This window comes from Hippocampus zosterae, chromosome 2, assembly GCF_025434085.1.
Source record: "Hippocampus zosterae strain Florida chromosome 2, ASM2543408v3, whole genome shotgun sequence".
Taxonomy (NCBI): domain Eukaryota; kingdom Metazoa; phylum Chordata; class Actinopteri; order Syngnathiformes; family Syngnathidae; genus Hippocampus; species Hippocampus zosterae.
The window spans coordinates 30,857,461-30,876,049 of NC_067452.1; the positions used below are offsets into that span (position 1 = coordinate 30,857,461).

At 42.3% G+C, this 18,589-nt stretch overlaps 3 protein-coding genes across 4 annotated transcripts in view; 2 read left to right on the plus strand and 1 right to left on the minus strand.

The window, feature by feature from the left end:
- The window catches only part of LOC127596861 (succinate dehydrogenase [ubiquinone] iron-sulfur subunit, mitochondrial-like), a 154,397-nt gene that overhangs the window by 679 nt on the left and 135,129 nt on the right, over positions 1-18,589 (minus strand). The window lies entirely within an intron of this gene.
- actr5 (actin related protein 5) lies at positions 1,393-9,642 on the plus strand. Of its 2 annotated transcripts, none has more exons than XM_052059787.1 (9): positions 1,393-1,796; positions 2,311-2,549; positions 3,602-3,771; positions 3,906-4,123; positions 4,209-4,373; positions 4,461-4,568; positions 5,218-5,357; positions 6,122-6,254; positions 7,170-9,642. In XM_052059787.1, exons 1-9 carry the CDS (start codon positions 1,422-1,424, stop codon positions 7,488-7,490), a joined length of 1,869 nt encoding a protein of 622 aa, XP_051915747.1. In that variant the 5' UTR covers positions 1,393-1,421; the 3' UTR covers positions 7,491-9,642. The 2 variants fall into 2 exon arrangements, with proteins under 2 accessions (XP_051915747.1, XP_051915748.1); XM_052059788.1 differs by having other exon boundaries at positions 1,401-1,612.
- ndufa4l2a (NDUFA4 mitochondrial complex associated like 2a) lies at positions 10,484-12,320 on the plus strand. The gene is made up of 4 exons (XM_052059850.1): positions 10,484-10,888; positions 11,359-11,444; positions 11,987-12,047; positions 12,129-12,320. Exons 1-4 carry the CDS (start codon positions 10,844-10,846, stop codon positions 12,183-12,185), a joined length of 249 nt encoding a protein of 82 aa, XP_051915810.1. The 5' UTR covers positions 10,484-10,843; the 3' UTR covers positions 12,186-12,320.

Genomic DNA, 18,589 nt, shown 5'->3' on the forward strand with positions numbered 1-18,589 from the left:
TGCGTCACATCCACCATGTTTGTGGACTGTATGACAGCACACCCAACCTTTTTTAGTGAATTGAGTGCAAAATGTTCCCGTTTGTGCAGCTCTCCTTCCGCACTCTGCTGTCCCGCACGCCTCGTTGGAGACTAACTGTCCCTTTGTCCCCCAACAAAATGGAGGCATTACAATAACGCCAAGCTGTACAAGCAGCGTGGACATTTATATCAGTTTTTCAAGGAGTGTATCTGAGTGTGTGTGCGTGTGCGCGTGCGTGCGTGCGTGCGTGTGTGTGTGTGTGTGTGTGCGTGCGCGCGCGCACATGAGGGCATGCACAGTAAAAGTATGCATTGACGGAAAGTAAGCATGTTCTGTGTCCGTAAGCGAGTATGTCAATGTGTTTGTGTGTGTCTGTGTGAGTTTGAGAGGGTGAGTTGACCCAGATCTGCTTATTAGCATCAAGAAGGAGGGGTGGGGGGTACAGCAGTCACTTAGAGCTTTGTGCCTGAGCAGTGAACTGTGCTCATGTTTTGGTGACACACTATCATACAGTATTCCTTCTACCCCCCGCACCCCTCTCCAACACACACACACGCACACACACGCGCACACACACAGGCATACACGAACACGCAAACATTTTTCTGCCTTCATCATCTTTAATCCCGTACCTCAAATGACAGCGATGTCCAGGAAAATAAATGTGAACAACAACACTGTTTTCTGTATTCCTGATTTCTTGTCATTCATACATCACAAGGTGAACTGATGTTCCGAACAAATGCACGACATATCACGTTGGATATGCTGCATGCTGCAGAGTCGACACTTGATTAAAATGTCTGCCATTCTGTTCTGAAGCCGCGTGGCATTTGCATGCTCTCGCCGTGCATGTCGTGGCGGTCCCATCTTGAATGACGCACTGTTCCAGACCCCCTTTGGTATCCTTAAAATGACGTTGCAGCTCCGGGCTCTTGTGTGGAGTTTGCGTCGTAGTATGGTGTTAAAATAAAATGCCAATCGCAGTTTCAGATTTTAACAGTTTCTTTCCACCATGTGTATAGAAATGGCAAATGAGTATGACATTATGCAAAGCAAGTTTTGGACTTTAATTTATTCTGTTGTTGGATTTTTTTTTAAATCCTGAAACGTGTTTTCCCTTAGCATTAGCTTGCATCAACATAAACAACAAAAATAAAACATATTTCATCGTAACATAGTAAGTCATGTCAAAGTCGCAATGAAAGAAAATACTAAAGTAAAGATAAAATATGTGAAAAATCGACTTGAGTACACAAAAGAAATGCTTGTACGTTGTTTTGCACCATCTCTGTGTTTTAATAGATTTCATTCAGGCAAACGTTGTCAATTAAAATTGATTTTTTTAACTTGCGCTTTCAGTTCCACACGGATTTATTTTGCTGTAACACACGTCCAAAATGGCCACACAGCAGCAGCCGGTATGCCAAATTTTTTCATTTCGGGACTGTAAAAATTCTCCCGATCCGATTTTAGATCCATTGGTGACCTCATGTGGGACAGCGACCCCAATTGTGATCGACAACGGCTCCTTCCAGACCAGGGCCGACTGGGCGACGGTGGATTTGGACGCTCCGCGGCTGCTCTTTCGGTCAGTGGCGGCGCGCAGCAGAGGAGCTGCCCGGAACGAGACCCAGATCGGGAACGACATTCCCAATCTGGAGCCTCTACGGTGGCTGCTCAAGAGTCAGTTCGACCGCAATGTCGTGGTCAATTTCGAAATCCAAGAGTTGATTTTCGACTATGTGTTTACTCACCTGGGCATCACCTCCGAGGTTAGTGCCATGAGCACCTTGGCTGTCGTTCTAGTCAATGGGTTCACTTCTTGCTCTTTGGGGAAATATTGAGTTTAAATACGCGATTACGTTCCACATATTAAACTCCATATGTGTGCAATGCATGAACACGTAACTGTCCATAAACTACAATACTCACCAAAAAAAAAAAATCCTGTTGCCACTTCAGATGTCGTAAAGTGGTATCGACAAAGCCTCGGTTAAACATTTTTATGATGTCCTGTTTTTGTGTTCAAGTTATCCGGATTGGTTGACATTTTTCTCAGCCTTATTTATATATTAAAAAAATCAGTTCTCTATTATTTATTTATGGACCATAAGTTTTAATTCACACAACAATTTACTGTCGATATGATTTCACTACTGTGTTAGCGCACATTAGTGATCGACTACATTACGTTCTGACCTGATTACAAATGACAGTGTTTAATTTCTTTATTTGCTGTTTCCTCATAATCTGAGCTGTCCTGTCCTCCTGTCCCACGTGTTTTAGGGGCGTGTGGAGCATCCAATTGTGCTGACTGAGGCACCCTGCAACCCTCTGCACTGCCGCCAGATGATGTCGGAATTGCTATTTGAGTGCTATGGCGTCCCTCATGTCTCCTACGGAGTGGACGCTTTGTACAGTTTCCATCACACCAACAATCAGAAGAACCTGCGGCCACCACAGACCGGGATCATTTTGTCCTCTGGGTACCACTGCTCGCACATCTTGCCTGTTCTCAATGGCAGGTGAGGCTCTGCTCTCATCACCCTCTTCTGTTTGTTGTCGAATTACCTTCAAACATGATTAATTTTAATTTGTGTTTTGAATTCTTTAGAAATATTTTTTGGAGTAATATTCCCAGTTTTTATTGACTCACATAAACAGCTGTTAACAATATGCATTATTATTGTGGTTGTATAGTTAATTCTCTCAATTTGAATATCCCTGAGACAATTTGAAATTTGGCCACATTTTTCAAAGGTCATATAGGCAGATTACCGATCAGCGTGTTAAAAATAGAATACGATAAAAGGTAATTGATCCAATCAGAGGGTGCTCCAATCTATCTGATCTATAAACAACTGACTTATTTAGTGTACAGTCAAATCTCACCATTCGCAGGGGATTGGGACCACGAATAGCCAAAATAAATGTAGAAGTAAAGGCCATTGAAATGCGTAAACATTCTCCCTAAAACATTGATAAACATTTAATTCACAGATTTTGCATAACATATAAACAATCGGCCCGTTCGATCCAGCCTATCCGCTCTGTGTAAAGTCTACATTTCGTCATGCTTTTATTGTTTGTTTTTTTTCTCCAGATTTTTCAAATTCTTTTTACGTCTGTGTGAAAAGGAATGTTCAAGTGACTCAAGACATGATCTGTACATGTGAAATGCTCATGGCAGCTTCAACCTGGAACAGATGGGGGTTTTTTTTCATCTCAATTGAATTCCCATGGGAAAATGTTTCAAAATCCCAGCAAATCAAAAGATAACCACCATCCAACCTTTGCAGTTCCACTGGGGTTTGTGGAAGTGGACTGTTTGCAGTTTGAACTGCTGTCCCTAATATTTTGAGATCATGTATGGTGGTACATTGATTTACAGGTCTTGGGATGATGCATGCACGTACAGCTCTGCAAACTACCGGCACAATACCAAATAAAACGTTGAAGTCACGCCTCTTCGATCGTGTCACTCAAAACAGAGTAAAAGCTGAAATGTTGTATTTTTTATCAGATTAGCATTAATTGTTCTAATGTCGCTCTTATTTTGACACGGCCACCCCTCTAGATTGGATGCGGTGAACTCTAAGCGTGTGAATGTGGCGGGAGGCCAGGCAGCAGCCTACCTGCAGAGACTCCTGCAGCTCAAATATCCCGGTCACTTGGCTGCCATCACACTGGGCCGCATGGAAGAGCTGCTGCATGAACACAGCTACACTGCTGTGGATTATCAAGAAGGTGCTGTGGGAGGCAGCGTATTCATGAGTAGAGAGAGAGTGAATTTCAAGCGTTGTTACACCCTCGTTTTTCTGTCACGCCCTCAAAAGCTAAATGACGATCTGTTGTTTCTATTGTCTTGCGCTCATCTCCAGAGTTGGAAAAGTGGCGCAGCCCGGAATTTTACGAGCGGGAAGTTCACCGAATGCAACTTCCCTTCTCGGGCAAGTTGCCTGGAGGCTGTGTGAGCGTGGAAGAGAGGCAAGAGAGGAGAGCGCAGCAGCTCAGGCGGCTTCAGGAGAGCAACGCTCGACGTCGCGGTGAGAAACTCCATCAGGATCAGGAGAGGCTGGACAGATTGATGGGCGTACAGGTAAGAAACGTGGTGTCTGTCTACACGCTCAACTTGTCGTCCATTTTTGGTAGCGCTTGTTTTCATTGTGTGCGCGTGTGTGCAGGAGCTGCTGGAGGATGGCTTCTTGGATCAATTCCACAAGAGCCTGGTCGAGCTCAACATGGACTCGGCTGAGGAGCTGCAGTCATACATCAGCAAACTGCAGCTGGCCGTGGAGCAGGGCCGCCAGAAACTGTTGCACAGCGACGGCGTCGAGGGAAAGACAGAGGTGAGGCGGACGGAGATGGTCCTGAAGTTTTCAAAATGCCCTGTGGAGCTCCGGTTGACTTGACGTCTTGCTCACTCTTCCCACCAGGTGTCCGAGTTGGAGCAGCAAATGGAGGAGGGCGACGGCATCGTGATGATGTATCCTGACTTTTCTGAGGACACGTTGACAGAAAAACCTAATTTAAATGTGGTCCAGGTGGGACTTTCTAGATTATGAAAAAGAACATATTATTACTTTAATCTATTATTCCAAATGGGCATTTTTAAAAATGAAAGTAGGGGATTCTTTGGAACTCACAGAAAGTATTTACACAAAAGATATACAGGTATAATATTTGGTTTTGTCAGCTCACAGCCATGCAAATACTGTTTTGAGGTTTTCAATTTCCTTCTTTTATTGAACAACAAAGAATTACATTTAATATTTCAGACATTTTTTACTTTTACTTATCGGCAAATAAAGCTTTAATTGGTGATTGGCACCAATAAACATGAGTGTTAGAATAAAAACAAAAAACTTTTAATGTCACTCTCTGGTGCACCCAAGAGGCAGGTAGTGGCATTACCGTTAGATAGTGAATCGTAAATAATTAGCAAGATTCTGTGAGCTGATTTCATCATTAGTTGCTGCACAAGAACGAATAATGACCGTGCAAAGTCACCGTAATCAGATTACTTCACTGCGAAAAATAGCACTTTCAATTAGTTATTACTTAAAAAATGTGAAACATTCAAGTAACTCATTACTTTCTAAGACATTATTCCCATTTCTCCTCATGTATGGAAATGTGTCCAGATGACTTTCGATCACCTGTAGAGATGACTAAATAACGACCTCTCTCCAGCCGGCCTTCAACATGGCAGAATACCACCAACTGTTTGTGGGCACCGAGCGTCTGCGCTGTCCAGAGATCCTCTTCCAACCCTCACTGACTGGAGAAGACCAAATGGGGATGATGGAGACGCTTCAGTATGTGTTGGCCAGGTAATGATGTCGTAAATCCTTCAAAGGAGGAATAAACTATTCAAATCTAATCTATCTAAAATGACAGTTTTAGAAGGTTGCAATGCAAAACCCCCCAATAATAATAAAATAATGTCACACACTCTTAGCTGGGGTGGCCCGGTAGTCCAGTGGTTAGCACGTCGGCTTCACAGTGCAGAGGTACCGGGTTCGATTCCAGCTCCGGCCTCCCTGTGTGGAGTTTGCATGTTCTCCCCGGGCCTGCGTGGGTTTTCTCCGGGTGCTCCGGTTTCCTCCCACATTCCAAAAATATGCATGGCAGGCTGATTGAACACTCTAAATTGTCCCTAGGTGTGAGTGTGAGTGCGAATGGTTGTTCGTCTCTGTGTGCCCTGCAATTGGCTGGCAACCGATTCAGGGTGTCCCCCGCCTACCGCCCGGAGACAGCTGGGATAGGCTCCAGCACCCCCCGCGACCCTAGTGAGGATCAAGCGGTTAGGAAGATGAATGAATGAATGAATGAATGACTCTGGTTTGGCAGTTGCATGATCCACTGGTTAAAGGACACTTTGATTCTCTCCTCTTTCATCTCAAACTGCTTCAAACAACAAAGCGTGTGATGGAAAAGTGGTTAGAACTGCATGACTGCCCGTGTTTTATGTTATGTGTTGTGTTTATTATTTTACTTTATCTTAACTGTTTTGTAAAGCGGTTTGTTACAGCTGCCGCTGTTGTGAAAGCGCTATATACATCAGCATGTATTGTATCTTCTTGTCGATGTTCAGGTATACTCCTGAGCAGCAGGAGGCGCTGGTGAGCAATATGTTCCTGACCGGAGGAAATATGCAATATCCCGGGATGAAGGAAAGAGTGGAGAGGGAGCTGCTGGCCATAAGACCCTTCCAGTCTCACTTCAAGGTACTTTACTGTCCTCTTTTTTTTTTTACCCTAAATTGATGATGAGGCTTGCTCTGTGTGTATGCTCTCAGGGTTATTGAGTACTTCACAAAAATGAGTACCGGTACACATCTTTCTTTTTGTCCAAATTCACAACGGTTCGCTTATAGACAAATTTTACGACGCGATAGTGAAATATTAATTTGACAATGGTCAGCCAGGCTCTCCAGACAAACAAACTGTTTGTGTTGAAATAATTTAAAAACAGATCTTTAATCTTTTTTGAATCTTCTTTGTATATATACGGTGTATCAAATTAATAGAACGATGCATGTGAAAAAAATTGTGACAGTGTCTTTTTGGCTTCTTGGTTTTGTTTTCTTTTTTTTTTTGTTAAGGAATCAACCTAATGTGCAGCTGATACTCTGACTTATTTGTTAATTCAATTTAAAACAGGCGTTTTCCATATCAAGGAAGGAAAATAGTGAAAATGCAGATACTGTACCGGTAACTTGATTTACAAATGTCCGATCTGAGGCATTTTTTTCCGGGACGAATTGTTGACTAGATGGCCACTAGATGGCGGCAGCAAACTTCCCAGAATCCGTCTTCCATCACTGGACATGCTTACCTTGCAGTGAGTTTGTTGTTTAGTGCTCACATTTTCTGTTTGTTTCCTTCTCACCACGGGGCCTCATAGAGTGAGCGAGAAGATACACGAGAAGCTGCTATAAGTGAGGAAAAAGGCAAAAAAAAAAAGAAAAAGTAAAGTGAAATCAAGCAGTACTGTGTGCCACCATTTTGTGGCGGAAGTACAAATTTAGAGTAGTATTCAATTCCTCATGGTTAGGCTCGTCAAAAATGTCTGACTTCCTATTTTACACATTTTGCTGGCCAAATGATGTGCTTTCTCAATGATGGGGCTCTTTCCCCCAGGTGAACTTGGCGACGCAGCCGACTTTGGGCGCATGGCTCGGGGCAAGAGACTGGGCCCTGGAGCACCCTCCCGGTTGTGGTGGAAGAGGAGTGGCGGGATGGATCAGTCGGCAGGACTACGAGGAGAAGGGAGGCGAGTACCTCAGTGAGCACTGCGCCTCCAACGTCTTCTTCCCCATCAAGATCAACAAGACGCTTCCCGCTCGGCAGGCCGAGCCCTCTGTGACCTTGCCGACGGAAGCTTCCGGACCGGTCAGAATGGTTACGTCCTCTCCAACTTCCTCTTCTTTGACTTCAGATGTTCCCATGGTTTCATCCTAAAGTGACAATGGTAACTGGGACCGCTTATTCATTTGTGCGCAGGATCACACAAAAGCTGCATTGTTCTTGACAGGGCAAGAAATTAAAAATGGCCACCACATTTCACCGTATATCAGCCAGTCATCAAAGAAAATTAAATCGTGGCAGAGTCAATATTTGTCTGTAATGTTTGCCCTGCTATTCACAGGACTGAGATCAAGCTCGGCTGCTAATAGCAAACATCTGGGAGTAATTGACACCCCCCCTCAATAAAGTAAATAATTGTTTGTCAATGCCACAAAACAACGGCAAAGCTTTTTTCCCCCCATGTGTGTATATGGTGGTTTACTGTATTACGATTTATATCAAGTGAGGTTGGAATTAAAAACTAAATGTTTGGAGAAGTGCAGAAACCGAGACAGACTGGTGAGAACCAATAAGTCGCATAGAGCAGAGAGAGAGAGAGAGAGACACACACACACACACACACACACACACGTGTGTGTGCATGCATTATTGTGGGGTATTTATTGCAGGTGTATTTGCTTGACACAGCCAGTGCATGTTGTCAACCCGGCAGACATCTGCAGTCTAATAGTGTTAAGGAGTGTGAAACTGCCACCGTTCGAGCTTCAAACCCTCTGCCAGCCTGTAACTGTTTCTCCTTAAACCACACACACACACACACACACACACACACACACAGGCACACACGCACACTCACACGCACACTCAGCAGGGGCACAGGGAGGCTAATCGTAGCCAAACCAGTCTTGTGAGTCGAGACTGCAGGATGTTTGGCACAAATTTAACAAGGCTGATTAAAAATAGAAAAACAAGGCAATATTTATGTGCAAGTATTTATTTCTGTGCCTACAACCCTTCATGGCATTACCATTTGTCAAAGAAAACCGCTGATGCAAGTTGATGACATTGCAAAATTTTAGGTTCAATTGATACTTTTTTTTTCTCCCTCAGATGGAGTGTTAGTTTGGACTCCCTTTTGCATTATAATACCCATTCGACCCCTGCCTCTTTTTTTTATTTTATTTTATTTTTTAAGTCTGATGAACTGCTATGACGAATATGCGTCAGCATTACAAGGTCTTCAGCGCAAGGCGTTCTGCTACATCATGCAGGTTGTGTTTATTTTTAAACGGGGATCTCTTTATATCACTTAGGAGGATTAATGATGTGCTGCGGTCACATCAGGCACTCTTTAGGAAAACAGAACAAGAGTTTAACAACTGGAACGCTGGCAAATATTCACAACAACTGGTAGCACTAGAGATAGACTACCTGGTTGCTGACCGCAATGATGCAAGCACAACGAGACAGCAGCGTCTGTTCATGTACACAAAACAATTTCTACATTGACAATCTATAAATCCAATGTAAATGGATAACCATGCGTGCAGACTCTCCAATATTATTTTGTATTTAAAGGGGAAGTCAGCCCAAAACAATACTTTACAATAATTTGTTCTACGTGCCCCCACTAGTCTAAACCCGATGTTTTGATTAACATTGTGTTTGTGGAATAGGAATTGCGCAGCAAAATTCACCCAATTTCATCCATCTTTGCGGGGCTGCCATTTTGCCACTTGCTGTCGACTGAAAATGACATCAAAGTTACCCAGGGCTCGTTTAACGACCAATCACAGCTCAGCTTGCAAATGCCACACGGCCAAACTCAGAAAACAGGTGAGCCGTGATTGTTTGTGACTGAGCAACTGTAATGTCATTTTCAGTTAGTTGACAGGGAGCCAGATCAGAAAGATCAAAGAGGCGCGTGGAGCTCAGGAGCAAGGTTTTAATCTATTTCTGCTGGAGTGGAGGGCGTTCCCTCCAGCGGTGCACCCTTCCTGAATCATATCAGTGGTCCAATTAAAGACTGCCATGCCGGTCACTTGCTGTCCGATGATTTGCCTTGCTCACGACTCATACCAAGTGCAATTCTTGAGACACTCACAATATTGTTTCTCTGTTCTTGTTCTTGTCATAATTGTTTTTGCTGTATTAGAATTGAAGTTACTAATTCACATTGCGATTTTGTGTTTTCTCATGATTTAATTTTCTTATAATTGACAGGCGATTACATGTTGTGTCATTATTCCTATTTGTACTTTGTCGGTCTTGCGCCTTTTTGTAAATAAACATTTTTCTCACAGAATACGTTTGTGGGATCCACTCCTATCCGTATTATTCCGGATCGTATCACGGGGGGTGCCGAACCCTGGCCAAGGCCATCTTTTTGTAGCGCATCAATTCATATTTTAACAGATCCCCGTAGAGTTATTTGCCATGAGGTGCCATATTAAATTTCCAGTGACCAATATGAGTGTTGGAACGATTGCACACAATTCCACAAGGACTAAACTGTAGCATATAGTCTAATTTATTCAGTCTTGCCCATTGCAAAGATGGGATAGAATGAAGGGTGAAAAGACTGATGGCTATTTCTGTTTGTTCTTGCAGCAACTCCGATTGACAGTGTTCCAAAAACATTGCAACAAACCCAATGCATTGTTTTCTTTCTGATTAGTCCTAATTAGATGCGTAAGATGTTGGGTGCAGTCCTGAATTCTGTTTTGGATTACCTTAGTAATCAAGACCACTTCAAATAATTTGACCGTGATTGGAATACTTTGGTAGAATCACTTGTGGAGGTTACGAGCACTTAACTGTGAGTGTGATTTCATGTGTGTGTGCATGTGTGTTGATTATTTGATTATTGCTGTCTTGGAGAAACTAAATGCTGTGTCAGCATATCTTCAACATCTTTGTTCTTTTCAGTATCGAGTGAAGCTCTTTTCCAGTTCTTTTGTTTGATTTTTATTTGACATTTTTACGCTGCTGGAGCTTCATTCCTGCCTCTCTTTGTATTTGTTTTTTCAGCTCTCTGTTGCGTTGCAGTTCTCGTGAGACTTCACATCTTCCTGTGCTGTCTCTGTAACTGATACGTCGTGAGTGAGAGGGTCTACGTCGGCACCGTCGTTTGTGAGCTTTCCCATTTCCTCCAGTTTGCTCCCAAAGGGCCCTGAAGTCAACGAAGCAAGGGCGCAAAGATTTTTGACTCGCTACAGGAGCTTCCGTGACTACACAGCATCCAAATTCGATAAGAATTCAAATTTAATAATTTTTATGAACAAGAGTTATGAAAACCTTGAACAGAAAAAAATTAATGGCACCAACGAGAGATCTGAGCCAGCTGTAATCAGATAGAAAAGGACCTGTTTCTCCTCCCACTCCTCCTCCCTCCCCCTGCCTCCTTGTTCCGTGCAACAGGTCTAGATGAGACCCAACTAACGGACGAACGGACGGAGCAAACGCAAGGAGCTGACTTAAGCCCCCTTTTATTTGAAAGTAGCGCAATGATGTTTCGGACAGCTGTAGAGCATGCCAAGAAGCACCCTGGTGTGAGTAATCTCATTTATTTCTGAAAAAAAAACCATTTTATATATATATATATATAATAAATATATATATATGTGTGTGTGTTATCATTATTGCTACATATACAGTATACACAGACCAGCCGCAAGAATATGATCACTTGCGCAATACATGCAATATCCAGTCAAATAGCTGCACTGTATCTCAATGTAATATTTTGCTTTTACACACGATTGCATAATTTTGACTGTCCCATTTAACCAGTTGGGGTAGAGCCAAAATATTAGGCACAGCTCTAATACAATTATTAGCATTGTACATACAGTATATATTTTTTTCATTATGATGATGATTACATGAAGAGGATTATTTATCGGTAATAGTCATAGTGATGCTAATAATAATAATAATAATGATAATCGAGCATTCGTATGTGCCCTTCACAGAGAGAAGATTCATGACATGTTTTCTCGCTGTTGTCTATCTCCCTCAGCTAATCCCCCAATTTTTCTTCATCTGCTTGGGAATGGGTGGTGCTAGTCTATACCTGGTCCGACTGGCCAAAGGACCTCATGTCACGTAAGGACCCTGACCTAGTTTACGGAGCATAGCGTCAGTGAATTGTGTAAAAAGAATGTGTTGTTTAGATGAAGAAATGAGAAATAAGCGACCTACTCCAATTCCTGATTGATGAAGTAATTGATTGGCATGTAGCTTGGCGGCTCGGTAGACCAGTGGTTAGCGCTTTGACCTCACAGTGCACAGGTACGAGTTTCGATTCCCGCTCTGGCCTTCCTGTGTGGTGTTTGCATGGGTTTTCTCCGGGCACTCCGGTTTCCTCCCACACTCCAAAAACATGCGTGGCAGGTGAATGGAACACTCTAAATTGGTTGTTCGTCTCTGTGTGCCCTGCGATTGGCTGGCAACCGGTTCAGGGTATCCCCCCGCCTGCTACCTGAAGATAGCTGGGATATGCTCCAGCACCCCCCGCGACCCTTGTGAGGATAAAGCGGGTTGGAAAATGGATGGATGGATGGCATGTAGCTCAATTCTTTGAAAGACTGTCAATTTACAGATGATCGAAGATTAATATTTTGACATCTACTGTATGTTTGTTTTAGCTGGGATAAATCCAATAACCCTGAGCCCTGGAATAAACTTGACCCCACATACCAGTACAAGGTAAAAAAAGCAACCACACACTCACACACTGTATCAAGACAATGCTAACAAACCTGTGAAACTTCCTCTTTTCTGCCTTAGTTTGTGACCATCAATACTGACTATAAAAATCTGAAGAAGGATGGACCTGAATTCTGAATTCTTTCCTCCACGCCCAGGCAATCTAAACACTCGCATGCACATACTATAACCACTTCACCTTTAATTCCTTTTCAAATGTTTCAGAACTGTTACTTTGTTATTAAGGAAGAAATAAAAATATCTAAAATAAAATATTCCTCTTTTATTTTAAGATAAGATATCCTTTATTCGTCCCACACTGGGGAAATTTACAGCCTCCAGCAGCAAGAATGTATGTAGAAAGAAGAAAGGAGACAGAGAAAAAAAAACAACAAACATCTTTCAATTAAATACAATATGAACACAAATGGATAAATCACAGTACTATTTACAATTTTCCTTCACATCATTTAATTATTATTATTATGATTGTTATTTTTTATTCATCAGCCTGACAGCAGTCGGTAGGAACGAGCGTCGGTATCTCTCCTTCTTGCAGCGCGGGTGTAACAGTCTCTGGCTGAAGGAGATACCAAGTGCTGTCAGGGCGTGCTGGAGGGGGTGGGAGGGACTGGCCATCATAGCTTTTAGCTTAGTTAGCATCCTTCTGTTGCCCACCTCCTCCAGAGTGTCAAGGGAGCAACCCAGGACAGAACTGGCCTTCCTGACCAGTCGCTCCAGTCTCTTTCTGTCCCGGGCCGAGATGCTGCCTGACCAGCAGACAATGCCATAATGGATGGCCGAGGCCACCACCGAGTTATAGAACGTCTTAAGGAGTGACCCCTGAACCCCAAAAGACCTCAGTTTCCTGAGTAGGAAGAGTCGGCTCTGTCCTTTCCTAATCAGGGTGTCCGTGTTTGTGGACCAGTCCAGTTTGTCGTTGAGAAGAACACCAAGGTACTTGTAGGAGGTCACCCTCTCTATGTCCATACCCTGGATGTTCATCGGTGTTGGTGAGGACTTTTTCCTGCAGAAATCCACAACCAACTCCTTAGTTTTCCTAGGGTTGATCTGGAGGAGATTCTGCTGGCACCAGTCCACAAAGTCCTTTGTCAGTCCCCTGTACGCCCGATCGTCCCCTTCTGTAATGAGGCCAACAATCGCAGAGTCATATAGATTTATATATAAAGGGGACATATTATAGAAAAAAAAAAGATTTCTGAATTGCTTGAACAGTATAAAAAGAGTTGGGTCTCTGAAGTGCCTATCCACTCAATAAATGTGAAACTACACAACTGAGTACATCTTTGTGACTGTATGTTATGATGGTATTTCTGCAAATATGACCGCGAGTGAGCCATTTTTCAATCCCGAGTTGCCACGGTTATGAAAGCCATACTCGGCATGAGTGTGAGATGGAAGCATGCAACAATATGCTAGGTTCTTTCATGTGTGTATTGTATTACAAAACTCACAGATTTATTTGATTAGCAATTTCATGAAAAAGCCACAGAGTTATTAGTTGAATATTTAAATAGGCTGTCATTGATAGAAGCAACGTACAAGCATCCATTTTCTGTCGCACGCAGTTGTGTGAGATGCACTTGATCCCAACTGAATTTGACTGGAGTCAACGATTGGTGTCAGATAAGAATCTTTTTCCACGATACGCTATAGGTCCATCTGTTAACTGTTTGTGTGTGTGTGTGTGTGTGTGTGTGTGTGCGCGCACGTGTGTGTGTGTGTGTGTCTGTGTTTACCACCCAGAGTGGTGTGTGTACAGCACAGCACGCTTGTTATTCAAATTTATTTTGATCAGAAAAAGAGATGCAGCAGTCCCCCTGGACAGTGCTGTTGATACATTGGAAAAACCTGGCACACACACGCACACTCAGATGCTTGAGGCTGACATAGTAGCAATTACGCTACCATTGTTCCCATCTTCATCAACAGTTTATAATTTAAGCACTACTTTAATGCCTCCAAATTGAATATTAAAACAGTGTGCGATTAATGTGAACTAAAATCATTCACTCTCAAATTTTGGTTCTTACCATCTCATGTTTACCATTGAAAAATGTGTACAAAATAACAATATTGCCGTATAAAGGATTAATTGTCTCTGGCTAATTTCTTTCATCGCATTTGTGCCCTCCCCCCGCAAGAACAACAACAACGTGAGTAATCTGGATGAAAAGTATTTCCTTTTAGCCCAAGTGGAGTTGAAGTGAGGTAAATAAGCTTACGCATGAAGAATGTCTGCGGGTATAGGAGTCTTCCCTGAGGGACGCTCACATGCCGCGTCAAAGCAGCAGTCGGGTCGTGAGAAGCAGGCGTGGATGCGACGCGGGATGAGACAGTATTTGTCTTGTAATGTTGCTTGTGCATCTCTGAGGACGTGCATCCTTGCGTCTGTTTATGTGTGTTTGCCAAAGATCGGCCTGAACGCTCCCCCGACCTTTGATCCGTGCTTCAGCTGGTCAGCCTCTGTGGATGTGACAAATTCCACTGGGGAAGAAAACTGGAAAGGCTGAGCTCGAATGCAAAGCAATGAGGCGTGGAACAAAGGTTCATTCATTTTGGGGGCAAAATAATTATTTAATGCTCCAATAGGCAGCAGCAGCATACAGTGGACTTGAGGTTTTGCATTTCTTTCATTTAGATATTTTAGAAACTCGTCGCATTCAAGAAATGTTTCAAATTTCACCAAAGGTTTTGTGAAAAAGATTTGAATTGATAGCTCCTTGAAGAAAATGAAGAAAAAAAAGGAATTGCAGTCCTAGTACCAGATAATAATAGTTTCAGATTTTTCATTGGGATTAATTTTCATTTAGTTTGAAGTTTAGTTTTTCTTTTAATTCTGATAGTTTTAGGAATTCATAGTGGGGTTTTTTTTAGCTTTGAGTGGATTTATTTTTTAATGCTATGCCAAATATATATATATACACGCGCACACACACACACACACACACACACACACACACACATATAGTGAGTGTAGTGTTCGTCTTTTTTAAAGCACTTTCATTTTTATCTTATTTCAATAACGAAAAAAAAAATCAATTTCAGTTTTAGTTCTTTCATTAATCTTCTTTAACCTCAAACAACCTTGAGTCCTGCACGTTCTGAAAAGACAACAGCGGTGCAAGAAACAAACCAATATCCTTTCAAAGGGGTGGTGGTGCAGCAATGACAACAAAAGTTACATAAAATGGCCGGCAAGTCAAGTCAAGAGTATTTATAGAGCACTTTCAAACAGCCATCGCTGCATACAAATTGCTGTACATGGAGCAATTTAACATGCACAATAAACAGTAAGACAAATCGGTAATAAAGGCGGTACAAAGCACCAAACAAGATCAAATGAAACCCATGTTCTTTCCTTTTACAAGGAATAAAACACCAACTGAGGGCTTAAGTAAGCAAATATGGTGTCGTGAAAATTTCTTATTTATTTTCTTCCTAGTGTGATGCTGTAATTCTAGTTACAGTATCTTATATCTGTTTTTTTTTCTTTGAACTGTTCCCAAATGTTATTTCTTTGAAAGGAAATGACCACAGGAAATGCCAGCAGTGTAACACGCTGGTTCTGTGTTGATCAATTTCAAAGATCCCTGCCTCCTTCTTTTTCGCATTTTCAAGGCAAATCACACTTTGCCATCAATTCACAATCACAGCACAGATGTACATTTGATGTTGTCATGCTAAAAAAACAACAACGAATGTTTAAAATTTTCAAGTGCTGCAATATAAGCAGTGGAGTTTAGTTGCCAAAGCCAGCAACATAGCCTGCATGGCACCCTCAAGAATTTGAAAAGGGGCTTAGTGGCAAAAGCCCAAACCCCTAAAGGTACTTATACTTGTGCTGCTTTTGGAAAGCAAACAATACAATCCACTTTAACAGAGTGGGCGGCAAAGGATGAATACTACTTGAAAATGTACATAAATGTGTGTGGGGAGTGCACATACGTGGGAGTGTGCTACATTCGGGCACCGGGAAGCGCTTGCGTGTATATGGGAATATTTGCCCAATTCATGAGGATTAAGGCCGGCATGGTGGATGACTCGTTAGCGCGTCCGCCTCACAGTGCAGAGATCACGGGTTTGATTTCGGGCCCCGGCTTTCCGGTGTGGGGTTTGCATGCTCTCCCAACAAGCCTCCTGAGGATAAAGCAATTCATTGGTAGTTGGATGAGCATTAAGTTCACAAACTCAGTCAATACAGCCCAGTTATGTAGTGTATCAACAGCTTTGGTTTTGTAACTTGACTGCTGCCCTCTCATGCCATTTTACCAGCATACCCGTCGAGTAGAAGCACCTGTGGCTTAAGCGAAAACGTGGGAGGGTTTTCACTTGCTCGACCTGGATTTGCCACGAGTGCAAATTCGAGTTATCTGTTTTAAACTAAAACATGTCGGCGTACATTCTGGTTCAATACATACATATTCTTATGTGAATGAATGAGGATTTATAAAGCACTTCAGACACCAAAGTGCTCCATAAGTGAACTGCAATTACCATTTACTAGTTTCATCAAATTTGAGTTTTCATTTGTTGGAACTATGAAGTGTTTTTCGGGTAAAGTGCAATTAGTAACTCATTTGAGGTCATTTTGTCCCTGTTCATTCATGTGAATACAAATAGCAAACACAAATTTTGAGTCTGAGTCCATGGCCAGTGACATATAAACTCATCGAACAGGCTACTTTGAAGGAGCATGTAAATATGCATTTTATAATTACGATACATTCCGGAAATTGAAAGGAACAGTGTGTATAATTTAATGCCCTCTAGTGGTGAACTGAAGTAATTCAATGACCTATTTTTAAAGCGCATCAAAATACCCAGCACCAGTTCTTTCAGCCTCGGTGCAAGCAAAATGTAAACCAAACAATATCTAGGAGTCCCTTAAGTAACTGTCAGGTTGGTCCAAATTGACACTCAAGAATAACCAAAAGGAGGAGACAGGAGACTCGATTCTGGTACCAGGAGGGAAAGAGGAGAAGCGTTCGGTTTCAGTTCTCCACACGTAACCCTAAAGATCTCCCCCTTCACCTCCTCATTTATTGGGAAAAGCTACTACATAGGTGTGTCCAACCTAAAGGGTGGGGGCTGTTGAACACACACTGAACTTGTTTGACTATGTGTGTGTATGTGAGTGCAATTTACGTACATGTGTGCAAATAGACATAAACATTCCGTTGCAGCTGGTGTTGATGTCTCCATTCACGGTTCAGCCTTGCTCGCTGTTTAGTCTTAACAGTTATCTCTTCCCAGCCACGTCCTCGGAAAGGTGGTTGCGACCCTAACTTCTCACACAGTACAGCAAGCAAAAGTGAGCACATAATGAAGAAACATATAATGATTATAGATGTGAGTAAATAATAAAGGATAAATCTTTATTGAAAGCATAAGCGTTCTTCATTGCAGGCAAAGCCAACTAATGATTGCAAGCATAAGCGTTCTTCTTTGCAAGCAAAATCAAACTATACTGACAGGCAGAAGCATTCTTCATTGCGAGCATAAAATGACGACACGAGAATCAACCGAATAATACGTGAATGTATGATTACTAAACAATAATAAATCCAACAGTAACGAAGTGAGCGCGTGATAATTTTTTATTTTTCGCATACTGAAATTGTCATTTTGAGGAACTACTTTCGCCAAGTTTGTCTCCTTTCTGTATCCGTAGCAGAAAGTTGGTGGCGAAACATGGCAGCCTCCTGTAGCCTAAAAAAAGAACAATTGATGTGACAATTTTTTTTGCATATTATTGAAAATAATAGTGGGTTTTTGAAATAATGAACAGTGAAAAAAACGGTACACACTTTCCCTTTAATCAGAGCACTGTGCTCATGATTGAATGCGTGTCTTCAATTGTAGAAGAGCGAGTGAGCTGGTCGTTTAAGCGGTATATATAACAACATGCCTCGCCCGGGTCGCCCCATACGCGGGGGCGTCACTTCCATGGATTTCACACCCGCACGGGAGCAGTTCATTTAATTAAAACGTTCAATCTGATGTTTCACCTTCAAGAGGCACTAAACCTTAGTACAGCTTCCTGAGTGTTGAAAAGATGCTGAAGTCTTTGGGAGAAATACACGCACTACGACATTTGAACGCCTTCATTTCAAAGTCACTCCAACCAGCGTGTGTACACTTTATGAAGGTACGTAAATGACACCGTGAAATCGATGGGAGAATTTGCGTAGCAAAAGAGTACACAGCAGCATTTTTCTGATATATGGAAGAATATGTTCCCATGGAGCAATCTGATGCGCCCTGCAGCCATATGGTCAGTGAGGTTGTTTACTGTAGCCTCTCTACAGGGGAAGGTCTTGGCTGATAGCTCCGTCTACTGGTGGCACTGGTGCCACAGGATTGTAGTGAAAGCACTACTTTTGAGTTCTCAGAGCTGTCAAGTTCTGCGGGGAAATTGATGAGGACCTACTTTTTTTATCTGTTTCAAATCTATTATATCATTGGTAATGCCACTGTTAAGTGCAATGTGCTCTCATACATTCATTCACACCAAAAGA

What these genes read in the sequence shown, in the direction of transcription:
- actr5 (XM_052059787.1), top strand. Translation starts at nt 1,422, where the DNA reads ATGGCCACACAGCAGCAGCCGGTATGCCAAATTTTTTCATTTCGGGAC. An exon ending in TTGCCTGTTCTCAATGGCAG is followed by an intron (nt 2,550 to 3,601) that starts GTGAGGCTCTGC and finishes CCACCCCTCTAG; the next exon opens with ATTGGATGCGGTGAACTCTA. An exon ending in CTAATTTAAATGTGGTCCAG is followed by an intron (nt 4,569 to 5,217) that starts GTGGGACTTTCT and finishes ACCTCTCTCCAG; the next exon opens with CCGGCCTTCAACATGGCAGA.
- ndufa4l2a (XM_052059850.1), top strand. Translation starts at nt 10,844, where the DNA reads ATGATGTTTCGGACAGCTGTAGAGCATGCCAAGAAGCACCCTGGT. An exon ending in ATGCCAAGAAGCACCCTGGT is followed by an intron (nt 10,889 to 11,358) that starts GTGAGTAATCTC and finishes TATCTCCCTCAG; the next exon opens with CTAATCCCCCAATTTTTCTT. An exon ending in GCCAAAGGACCTCATGTCAC is followed by an intron (nt 11,445 to 11,986) that starts GTAAGGACCCTG and finishes TGTTTGTTTTAG; the next exon opens with CTGGGATAAATCCAATAACC.